Below are 12,665 nucleotides of genomic sequence, written 5' to 3'. Positions count from 1 at the left end.
GGGAAAACATCTTAGATGTACTTGAAAATTCAAGAAGGCTTCACGAATCATTTTATCAAATTTATTTAAAGAAAATTCTACTTACATAACTGTGTTAACTTTTTAAAAAATGTAATTCTAGATGATTGAGGTAAGTAAATTGAAACGTCTGTGATTTGTCTTTCTTCTGAAAAGAACTTTGAAACATTGTTGCACATGAAGCTCAAAGGGAAGCAAAAGTTATATGACTCAGTAATAATAATGATAATGCTAACAGTGGATAATGAACAAGTGACAGATAAGCTAAAATTAATTTTTATCAGTATTATTACTTCTGAATACGTGGGAAGCATCAACCTGAATCCTGTATGATTTTGCATTAAGTTTTATATTAAATGCTGTATACTTTAATGACATGTAGAAGTACATTAATTGAACAGTGATGTAATTTTCAGATTATTATAGCTAGGCATTTTGATAAATACAATGACTCTTAAACCAGAAGTATAGATGAGTATCAATAACTTAGGAATTTAGTTGGGCAAATATGAAATGAGAATATAAAGAAGAATAAAATAACAGATTGAGGAAAGAATATCCTAGATGGACATAAACCAGGAAACTTTTCCCTAATAGTGCATAAAACACCTTCCACATTATTTTATTGTTAAAAAACTGGAAATTAATTTTAAATTCAGTACCATGGCAGGCAGAGACTGATTTGATTTTGAAATTAATATCTAAGTATATAGTGGAAAATTTTATGGTAAAATCTTACTGCAAACTTCACAGGATTGCTGTCTAACTGAGCAAGTCCAGAAGGTAAGTCATGCTGTGTAGTTATGATTAACCGTGGTCAAAAGAGGAAAACAAGGTTAATTCAAATCTGGCTGGAGCAAATTTTAGGAAAAGAAAGTAAATTCAGCGTGTTGATTGGGACTCAAGCAACTTAAAAATGCAAGAGCTCATGAAATATTATAAGTGTGTGCATTTTCAAATGTTACTTTTCTCAGTGTGTTTACAAGAAAAGAAAAGAGAACTATTGGCTTAAGTAATTGAAATAAAGCAGAGAAAATATATCTTGGAAAACCTTTATTTGTAACAGAATGTTTAAAATATAATGTTGAGTAAGTTGCCTACAAGTTTTCTTGTTCTGGTGTTAGGATAAAAAGGGTAATCTCACACCCTCTTGTGCTGCATATTGTGACAAATGTTAACAGTTTAATTAATCTTCCTGACTATATGTTGCTGATGTTTATTTGTAGGTGGAATAGCTAACACCTCTGTTATACTGAAGAGCTGGAAGTAATTTTCAGTATGTCAGGAAAACTTTAGCATAACCTGTTAAATTTGATACTTTCAGTTACCCTGCTTATTTCTTCTGTAGAATAGTATTTGAGTAGTTTACTGTGTTACAGTAATAACCATGTAGTAGGTCAGCTGTGCTGCTCTCTTCAATCCAAGATCTGCATTCCATCCCATTCAATTCCATATACTGGGCACAGGGAAAAAGATTTATACTTGGTTGATTCTGCTAGTAGATGTACTGTATCTGTATTGTTTACGCCAGCATATACTGCTATCATTAGTGTTCCTTGTCTTTTTTCAGGACAAAGAAGGAGTGGAGGCTGTATCTGTGGGAGCCATTCTTTCTGACTACCAGAGAGTTCGAGTTGAAGATGTGTAAGAAAATATTAATCTTTATTAATATACACATTCTTTTGTGCTTTTCTTGTTTGTTTTCTAACTGAAATTCTGGAGCAGAGACAGTTGCTTTGTTTCTCATGTTCTGTGTCACCCAATTAATTAAAACCTTTTTTCTTTTTTTTTTCTTCTTTTTTTTTTTTTTCTGGAACCTCAAAATCTAAATTCTATTATCGTTAATCAGAAGCTTTCATTTGTCATTTCTACTGTCACACTGTTTAAGTAGAGTTAGATTGTGATACTTTTTTTAAATTTTAATCTGGAAAAAAATTTCCTAAATATGTCTGATGAAATGCTAGAATACCTTGTCTTAAAATTTAATATTATTTTCATGAGTTCATTAGTTATTTGTTGCTGATAAAAGCAAATACCTGGAATACTTTATGAACTGTAAGAATGATGAAGTTAATGCTGTGCCATCTCGAATCACATCAGCAAGTTTCACAGCATGGGTGTTTTCTTTACATAGGTAAATTGCAGTCTGAAATAGCTCCTTTCCTTTTCTTTTCCCTTACACTTAAAACATATCATGTTACTAGGTATTTTAGAAAAGATTGCTTTTGTTGATTGTGAGTTTCAGGTCTTTTACCATGGCCAAAAAATTGACAGGTCATAACAGTATTTCAGACAGATCTGATTAATTCCAAGGTTGCTCAGTGATTAAAAAAAACCCAACATTATGTTGATCTGTAGATTGACCCCTTGCAATAAAGTTGTTTCACATAAACCATCCTCGTTACTTGGAGTCAGCTAATTTGTTAGCTAAAGTTAGGCACCTAAATGAACTACTTCACATTCTGAGTTGATAAATATTTCCATTAATTTCCCAACTTAGTGGTCTGTTAAAATATATGAAAGTAATAACAAACCCAATCAGATTATATGGGTGCTAACTATGGATTTATGTGTCAGAATTAAACATCCATTTAATGATAAAGTCTTGACACTAATACTAGTGGGTCTATCTAACATATGTGGGAAAGCACATATATTAGATAAACCATGATAATTGACAAATAAATGTACTTTTTGAGTGCACTGAGCTAGTCCCATAGTTAAATGTTTTTACGTTTTTCAGGAACTCTTCATTACACATTTTATCATCAACTGATGGTACTTGACAATTTGCAGAAGGGTTACCTATCAATAGTGCAAATTAGTGATTCTCTAATTTGATAAACAATCAAATGCTGTGTATCAAATGCTGTCTAAACATGATATGTATCAAAACAAATAATTAAATTTACATTAACAAGTGGTTACTTTGCATCACAAGCTGTATACATTTTCCTAAATGATTCTTTTCCTTGCATGGTGATCCCAATCACAGGTTTGTCGAGTGTAACAAATTCAGCATATTGTACTAGTGACATGGGCCACATTTATCACAGAAAGTAGCTCTTGCTTTAGCTGTGTTTATAAAAAGTGATCACTTCCTAAGGTGTTAATGGGTTTGCATCCCTAAATGTTTAGAAATGTGTTTTCTCATTGTTTTACTTAAGTTCCCATACAAATCTATTTACATCAGATAGTTGCATCGTACTTACATAGATGAATTATAGTCAGAACAAGCTTATTTATTTTTTTAATACTGGACTTAATGTATACACTGAACTCTACGAATAGTCAAGTATTCTAATTGAAATTGTAGAAGAAAAAAATATTTAAAGATAGGAAATAAGAGACATTAATTTTCTTTACTTTTACATGAATCGTGCTGTGTAAAAGCATAATGTTTGGCTTATCCAATTTTTTGTTTGTTTTTAAGATGCAGAAGGCTTAATCTTCAGCCTTTAGCTTACCTTTGGCGTCGGAACCAGGAAATATTGCTTAAAGAAATGATAGCATCTAACATTCAAGCCATAATCATAAAAGTGGCAGCTTTTGGTACGTATTCAGATTCTGAGCAATATTGTCTGCTGAAACTTCCTGTGGACAAATCCACAATATAACAGAGAAGAACAGAAACTTTGATCTATATTTTAGGATAAGAAAAGTTAATATGAAGAAATTTTTAAAAAATTGCATGGCTGAATAATACTCATGGTGTCTGAATAATTAATTTACCTGTTTGCAATTCATTGTTAGAATAGACATGGGAAAGTTAGAAAATAATTGTTCCTAGCATAGTCATTAAATTCCTTTTGTAATTTTTTTTGTTCTAGTTTGGTTTTGATTTGGAGGAAAGATGCGTGGTTCAGTGGTTCACAGTATTGTCACTGACAGATGATGCAGACTGGTGGCTAGACAATATTATAAAACATCCATGAAAGCTTTAATAGAAATACAACAAATTAACATCAAACAAGATGTAATTATATGAGGCCAAAACATTTTGTATAACAACAGTCTTTGAGTTGGTAAAGCATATAGCAAACAGAAATGGTTTGCCATTGCCTTAAAAAAAATGGTATTTACAGTGTAGTTGTTTACTGCACCAAAAAATCAACATGTCTTTTCATTGTCAAATATGTAAAATGAGGTTTGTATAATGAAGCAAATCAATATGAAAGGTAACCTGTTTGTTTATTGTTTGAATGTAAGGATAAGGTCAAATGACATTTTATAGGAAGGCTTATGGGATGATGTGCTCTGTAGCCCTAAGAAGCACATAAGAAACATGTTAATGGTAGAATATATTAATTGCAAGCCTCTGTGCACTTTTTCATTTAAGAGTGTCAAATGAGGTCTTAAGCATAAAGTGTGACCAAAGGACCTATTCTTTTTGGGTTGACTATAGATTTGCGGTCCATTGGACCAAAGAATGGCTAGTATAATACAAGAGGTTCAGTGGTGTTGGTGATGCGTGTATAAAGATGTATGTTTGAGAAATAGTGTTCTATAACCTTGCCTTAGAAGTCCAATGCCTGGTTTACCTGGGTGACTTTCACATCAAATGTCTATCTCCTTTAAAGAATACTTTATAACAAAGTCATTTCTCCCAGGTATTAACCAGGCATTGAATTATAATCCCTTTAGGCTGGATGAATTCCATGACTTTTAAAAAAAAAATTAATTATTTTTAAATGTATTTGTTTCTCTTCAGCTGGTATAGTTCCTAACTAGTTTTTACATTGTCACTATGATGGTCTTGCTGTATAGTTCTCTAGGAACTACTCGGGCTGCTAGTGAGATTAGAATAATTAGAAATACCATATTGTCTCATTAATTTATAGGTAACAAGCAATGTAACTTAAGAGCATTTTCCTGAATTTTGGAAGCCCAGTTACAAATAGATAGGAATTGAATGCTGTGTTTTCTATTATAAAGCACTTATTTTTTAAATTGGAAAAAAATAAATATTTTGTTTAAAGGAATAGTTTTAAGGCTGTGTAAAGTATATTTTTACATTTATGTTATTTTTTGTAAAATAGAATGCTTTCATTGCTTATGCTGACATGAAGAAAAAAATAAAAGTCCACAGAAAATGTGTAACATCCTTTTCACATCAAGAGTTATTTTTAATCAAGTTTAGAATATTTTCACTAAATTTTGTACTAGTGAAGGAAACTAATTGTGAAAAGGAAAAAAACTCATACAAAATGAAACAAATAAATTCTATTTAAAATTTATTTGAAAAATGTTAAAGAAAATACACGATTTAAACAATGGATAAAACTATTTCACAAGTAGATATCATTGATGACCTGTCTTCTGCCAGAAGCAAGATAAGCTTGTCTTTTATATTCTACAGTCTTAAAAAAACTTAAAATGCACTAGTTAGTTCACAAAGAATGTTTTGTGGTCTATTCACTGAAGGAGCGAATACCATAAATACTTGTAGATGGCAATTAGATAGAAAATCACTGCGAGATTCTTTCCTTTTTATTTTTTTTTTTGCTACAGGTAAAAGAAAGATCTTATCAGAGTCAATTTCTCACCTGCCTCAGGCAGATGTAATTAGATGTAAGCAAATTTAATGGAACTTGTGTGCTCTGGGGCCATTCTGTAATGCTTTAATAATTGCATGCCTTATTAAAGTGGATTTAAGGTATGAAGGCTGTTTAACATATCAAGTGGCTAAGAAGATAAGATACACTTTAACTTTTTGCCTCTTAGATTAATTATCAAAGCTAAACTGCAATGAAAATATTTAAAATAACAGATTTCAGAGTCTGAAGGGCAATGCATTAGATGGTACATTGTACAGATGTTAATGCAAGAAACAAATCTGTAACTTAGCTTGACATTCATCATCTCTGGCATCCTTGTACTCCCGCCTTGTCTTGCTTTCCAGTAACTCAGTGCTAATATTGGCGAGGTAAAAGCCTGTCGTTTTAGGTCGAAAACACATAATTGTGCGAGTAAATGAGCTTTAGTTTAGTACATTTCCCTAAATCCACCATTACAAATTAATACCATAAACTTTGCCAGTGGCAAGAGTTTTCTGTCTCAGAGTACTGTGCTTCTCCAGATGGGGTACCAATCGCTTTCACTTACATGCAAAAGAAGTATTGTTAGCGAGCCTTCTTCACATGCCTTCTGTTGATCTATAAGCAGATCAAGTTTCTTTCCTTTAGAGTGTATTTCAGAGGCTTTAATGATGAGAGAAAAACATTCCATGATCTATCAGCAAGCCCAAGCAATAAAAAAAATAAAAAATACTGCTTATGCATATTTATCTTCAGTGCCATTTTCTTGCTGCTAAAGATGCCTATATGATGCATGATACTTTTACATTTGAAGTATAGCCCTCTTCAGTGGAAATCCCAGAAAGTCAGAATGAGATTACTCAGTAATAGCTAAAATAGAAGCAGTTATTGATTGTTTTAAACGTGTATGCCTTAAATTCCACTAATATCCAGTATAGCACAATCGTAAGATGTGTTTTTGATATCCTTGCTCTCTGAACACATTTTACAGATTAAACTACTAATTAACTTGCAGAGTATGCATATAACAGATTCAGCATTTAATCTGGGTAATTTTGTGTACGAGTCTTACCTTTGCCATATTCTAAAGCAAATTGGTTCCACTGCAGTACAAGGTATAATATTCAGGTGTAAGTGAGAGAAGGAGAAGGGATACATTTGAAAGAAGTCTTTGGGTTCCTCACAGTATCTTCCTCAGTAAAAATCAAGCAGCAAGTTTTATTTAGTTTTACCTTACGTATATGGTTATCTCTACCTAAATCTTGTTAAGAATTAACCCTAAAATTTAGTGCCACTATACATTTTAAAATATGACAAACTTCAGTTCTCATATATATGAGAATATAGTTGAAATTGTTTTTATGTCATGCAGTTAAACCAGTTTGTCTTTGGTGTTTCTGTTTTTTCTTGAAGTTTTAAGTGTAATGTTTACCTTCAATAAATTTTATAAGTGCACTTTGTTAGCTTGAGAAAGTGGGGAAAAAAAATGCTTTTTCAATGTTTCAGTCAAAATCAGAATATGAACTCAAATTTCTTGGGTTTTATGAGATTAATATGCATTATTTACTTTATACGTTGCAGCTTCTTCCTAGTTTAATTATAGAATCATAAAATCATAGAATGGTTAGGGTTGGAAGGGACTTTCAAATGTCATCTAGGCCAACCCCCCTACAAGGAGCGGGGACATCCCTGACTAGATCATGTTGCTCAGAGCCCCATCCAACCTGGCCTTGAATGTTTGCAGGGATGGGGCGTCTACCACCTCTCTGGGCAACCTGTTCCAGTGTTTCACCACCCACATTGTAAAACATTTTTTCCTTATGTCCAGTCTGAATCTACCTCCCTCTATCTTAAAACCATTACCCCTTGTCCTATTGCAACAGGCCCTACTGAAGAGTTTTTCCCTGTCTTTCCTGTAGGCGCCCTTTAAGTACTGGAAGACAGCTATAAGGTCTCCCCGGAGCCTCCTCTTCTCCAGGCTGTACAGCCCCAACTCTCTCAGCCTGTCCTCATAGGAGAGGTGCTCCAGCCCTCTGATCATCTTCATGGCCCTCCTCTGGACCTTCTCCAACTGGTCCATGTCCTTCTTATGTTGGGGGCTCCAGAACCGGACACAGTACTCCAGGTGGGGTCTCACCAGGGCAGAGTAGAGGGGCAGAATCACCTCCCTCGACCTGCTGGCCATGCTAGTAAAGTAAGGATAGTGAAGTAAGGATTTATTATTGAAATAAATACTTGAAAAACATTGAATTAAATACTTGAATTAAATACTTGAAAAAACATTGTAATTATGAGATTAATAGTAGAAATACTAAGTTGAAAAAAAGCTTTCATGGTTAAATTACGTCTAACACAGGAGAGAAATTATACCGTAACACTGTTCGACTGTTGGACAATAAGTTCTTGGACCTATTGGACAATGAGTCTCCTTTGCTGTGAGAAGATCTTGATGCATGCCTCACAAGGTCACGAAGACTGGTATACCAATGCCCTGGAAAGCTAATAGTTTAGAGATGCCTATGTTTTTGTCTATCAGCTTTTCAGTTAGAGAGACAGAATGCTACTTCTCATTATAATGAAATCAGTGCTTATAGCTTTTGTTTATTTTTTAAACCTAACCACCTAGGTATCTGCGTAATTGTTTGCTATTTGTATGCCACTAGTGTACAGAAGTGAAATTCTGATTGACTGAAATTTATAGCCAGACTCCCATTAATTTTAATGGAAGTACATTAAAAAAGAACTAGCATCACACAGTTCCTGGTTAAGCTCCTGAGGGTGCAATATAGTGTTACATACAAACTGATCTAATAGTGAGTTGCTGCCAAAAGGTTGATCTTTCCTTCCCCTTTCTAGTCAACTCTTCCAAACCACAAGTCTCTATTTGCTTCTGCCCCTGTAAAAGCTCCAGTGATTGTGTGGCTGCAGCTGGGTGATCCAGCAGAGAAGTACTGCACAGAAGAGAACTTGCTGTGTAGAAGCCACAGCTGCATGGAGGACGAAATTCTTTTCAGTAGAAAGCTTACCACCAAATTGGGCTGGCTGTAATGTCAGATCATATCCTGAAGTAAAATCAGTGGTTGTGTGAGTTTTGTCTGAGCACGTCGTCTGTGCAATGGAAAGGAACAGTATTCTTTGAAAATGTGTCTCTAGATCTCAGAACCAAGCAATTTTAAGCTCATTATTAGGGAAACTGAAAGAACTTGTAGTATTATCATCGCAGGGGAACATAGTTACTTCCTCTAAATATTTTCAAAAATTTCTCAGACAGTTCACAAACATAACAGAAGGAAGTGAGAAACATTTTGTTAAGAAATTGGTATATGATCCCAATTTCTTCCATAGTGTATTGTAAGGATTTGTTTACTTAGTTATTACTCAATAAACTAATCATTGGCATTATTCTTAGCTAGTTCAGCTTATTTAGAGCTGATTGTTCCATTACTTTTTCCTTGGGCAGTTACCAGACACTGGAGTTGTAATGGAATCTATGACAGTCTTTACAGCCTTTGCTCTTGATAATATCTGGTTTTATTAATACGAAAAAGACATCTTCTGTTTATCATAATTTGAAGTGGAACATAAAATGACTGATAATATTTTTGCAAGTACTGTCCAATTTTAATGGTTGTTTATTCTGTTAGGAATTGTGTATTCTAAAAAGTAGCCTTAACCTTTTATTAGAAAAATTATCCCTGAACAATGCTAAAGTATTACCTTATGTACACATATGATAGCTTTTAATTAATTTTTATTGTATTTTTTTTCAAATTATAATTTTGGTAAATTTACAACTATCATGTCCTTTAGGTAAGATATTCTTATTAGTCTTTTCCCCCTTCTAATCCTTGTTTCCTAGGTAGCACATGTTACTGTCACTGAATTTTCAAGCAAAACTTCCAAAGCTTAGTTGGTCCTTTCGAGTTTCAGTGTATTTGACACTTTTGCCTTAGGCTTGTTCCCTAATACCTTTGTCTACTGCTTCACTTATCTACATCATTCATGTTATTTACAACAATAGGAAAGTTACCACACCAGACGTTGTATGAAAAGACTTGAGAACAATTATGAAACCACAGGAGCCATTTTAGCTCAGGCCCTTTTTTTTTTTTCTGAGGGAAAAGATTCATTTCAGAAAACATAGACATGGAAAAATGGAAATTGTATGCAAGACCAGAAATCAATCAAAATTAGCTTGGGATTTAAGAAGAGTATGATGCAAAAGAGATGAGTAGGAGAAAAGAGAACTAGGAATGGCCTTTAAATGAAGAAAAGTTTTTATTCAGATCATAGCTGAAATGTTAAAAAAATAAGAACATAATCTTTGCATTTGGAATGTTATTTGATTGATGCTTGTATGTGGATGACGGATACTTTGTTACCAGTGTAAGATGAGATCTTGGAAAGAGCTTTTAGTGCATGGGTAGAAAGAAATGTTTGAAAACAAAGTGTGTTACAGAAAAAGAAAAAAATGAGATTTTGTAACAGTTTTCATAAGTGGATCTAGAAACAGGTTAGAGAGAAATATGATTCTTTCCTCTTTGCTATCTTTTGAGCCTATAGGTTAGAGGTTGGGAAGAAAGTAGATAGTTTCAGTAGTAACAGATGACAGGAGTTGGAAGAGTGGGAAAGTGAATGTGCCTGAAAACAGAAGAGTAATTGAAAGTTGGCATTATTGAGTGCAGTGCTTCTTACGGACATACCAGAGGCAGACAAAATTGGACAGAAATGGCTTAAGAGTGGAAAGATTGCTTTGAAATTTAGGGAGATCAGATCATCTAAAGAAAAAATGAAAATGGTTAAGAATGGCCTATAAGACATCTAAAGTGAAAGAGAAAAGGAAGTAAGGGGTTCTACTGAAGAAGATAGGAGAATAGTCAGAGAACTTTGAGCTGAAAAACAGTGGAAGAAAAACAGCTTAGTAAGATGTCAAAAGCAGAAATAATCTTAACAGAATGAAAATCAAGAGGGAGAAGTGGTATATGGTTAATGCTAGAATATTACTTGCTGTTCTTTAATGCTTGGTAAGATTTAAGTTCTGGATGCACATCCACTGTGCAGACTTCTGTGCTGAAAGAGAGCTTATACATAAACCTTTAAAGGCATGTCTGTGTAGTTAGAACCATAGATGCTTGCTGTCCAGGTTTGTCTGAGTTGAAGGTTTACGAGACTTCTTGTCCTGATCTGATCCTTTATTTCTGCTCTGGCCTTCCCCCTTTTGCAGATGATCTACTGATTTCCCCTGTCAGAAGTCTCTGTTGATCTGTTTGGGAACTGTGACTTTTTAAAGGTTTCTAACTTGTCTGCATGGGGATGGATTTAATGAAAGTGACACAAATTTTACCACTTGCAGCATGCCTCTTTCTCTGCTGCTGAATCAAATTTCAATCCTTTTCTTCAAAACTTAATAGCACTAGAACTGTTCAAAGCATGGGAATAACAGAATTCTTTAACAGGGACAAAACAGCACATCTTTTTTTTTTTTTTTTTTATCCAAACAATGTTGCTGTAATGGTTGAACTCTTTGAATTAAATAGATTAATAAACAAGTAATGCTTTAAAGTAATTCTACTCAAAACATTTCAGTATGCCAAGGTTAAAAACACTGAGAACAGATTTATACCAGGGAAGTCATACATATGTGGATGTTTGAACCGAACCTGTAATAACTTTTGTTTGAAGTCTATGAAGTCCATTGAATGTCCTGAGAGGAATTTTGACTGGGGCAGTATTTTCGATGAGCTGAACAATTTGCTTGTATAGAGTCTTGGTTTTGATTAAAAGTGGTTTAATGCTGTTATTAAACAGTTCTTCAACAATCTCTTTTTAAACTATAAATATTCTAGAGTTTTAAAAGTATGTGTGTGAAAATACTGCCTTGTTATTTGATAAAAACAATGCAAAATTTCTTCAAAGACTTATTTAGGTTTTTGTTCCTGAAATGGCAGAGCTAAGTTGCTTTGAATCCTAGATGTAACTAGAACACAAAAAACTTTGATGTTAAAAAAAAAAATCACAAGAGATTGTAGATAAAATTAACATTGCTGGTATAAAGAGTTTTAGAGCCTTTTACCTCTTAGAATTCTAAAATTTGATGACATGAGAGTAACCTAGTTTAGAAAATATTTTATGAACTTCTGAGAAAGAAGATGAACTGTGATCCTGAATAAACTGCGCTGGAAATATATGCTAGAACCACTTCAGGATTAGCGCCTTATAACTTTACCACTTAGCTTGAAAAGTGTTACTGTATCTTCAGATTCGATCCCTATACTATTCCCACACTGGATAAGTTACCTGGTACAAAAAAGAAAAAAAAACCAAACAAACAAACAAAAAAGAAAAAGGAAAAAAGTAGACACATAATCCAGTTGCATTAATTTTGCTCTTCCATACAATAAATTAGAAGTATATTCACCTTGAATCTTTTAGAGGTGGGGCAATATCCAGTATTTATGACACTTTCCTGTCCTTCATTTTTATACAAAAATTAAGCAGCTTTTACAATTTTTTGATGTTTTGGAAAGGGAAGTTCAAGCCACCTATCTGGTTCACCATTGTTATAAAGCCTTTCATGTGTGAAAGTTATGAGAAATTTAAGAATCGACTATGAAGCTGTCAAGTTATGCTACCAGACAGAAAGTTCACTTCCCAACTCTTCGTAGAAATTAAAGCTAAATATGATACTAGGAATAATTTACCTCAAGGCAATTTAAGGTATAGATTTACAGTGCAGTGATATCTCTGTGTCAGGTACACTCCTGCATCGTGAAGGGTATCTGACAATCTTGCACTTCTACAGAGTAAACCTGCTTTACCAAATATAACTGTTTTAATGGACTTTTCCTGTGCTATTAAAAAGATACTCTTTGATTCTGTATTGTTTAAAGAATAGTGCTTGACCCTGCTTCATGAAAATCAGTGATTTTGTATTGTTTACTTAGAAAGGAAAAAAAAAAGACAGATTTAAAGTAGAGGATTTTACCTTCAAAAATAGTCCTATTTTCTCTGTTCCAATTCTAAAATGAGTGATTGCATCTATCTTTTATACTCTTTTACTTTCTGTCCATATTTCTGTACCTTAAAGGTCCCATCACCTCCTTGTTAACC

General features: G+C 33.5%; 1 protein-coding gene across 1 annotated transcript in view; it reads left to right on the top strand.

Moving 5' to 3' along the window:
• DPH6 (diphthamine biosynthesis 6) overlaps window positions 1-12,665 on the top strand; it is a 214,963-nt gene that overhangs the window by 46,531 nt on the left and 155,767 nt on the right. Inside the window, exons 4-5 of the mRNA XM_086749012.1 lie at window positions 1,589-1,662; window positions 3,452-3,570. Coding sequence (XP_086605138.1) covers window positions 1,589-1,662; window positions 3,452-3,570 — 193 coding nt within the window. The remainder of the gene's footprint in view (window positions 1-1,588; window positions 1,663-3,451; window positions 3,571-12,665) is intronic.

The sequence above is a fragment of the Chlamydotis macqueenii genome, chromosome 5, assembly GCF_036417535.1.
Source record: "Chlamydotis macqueenii isolate bChlMac1 chromosome 5, bChlMac1.mat, whole genome shotgun sequence".
NCBI lineage: Eukaryota > Metazoa > Chordata > Aves > Otidiformes > Otididae > Chlamydotis > Chlamydotis macqueenii.
The sequence above is the reverse complement of the archived record's forward strand: the minus strand, read 5'-3'. Positions and strand labels throughout refer to the sequence as shown.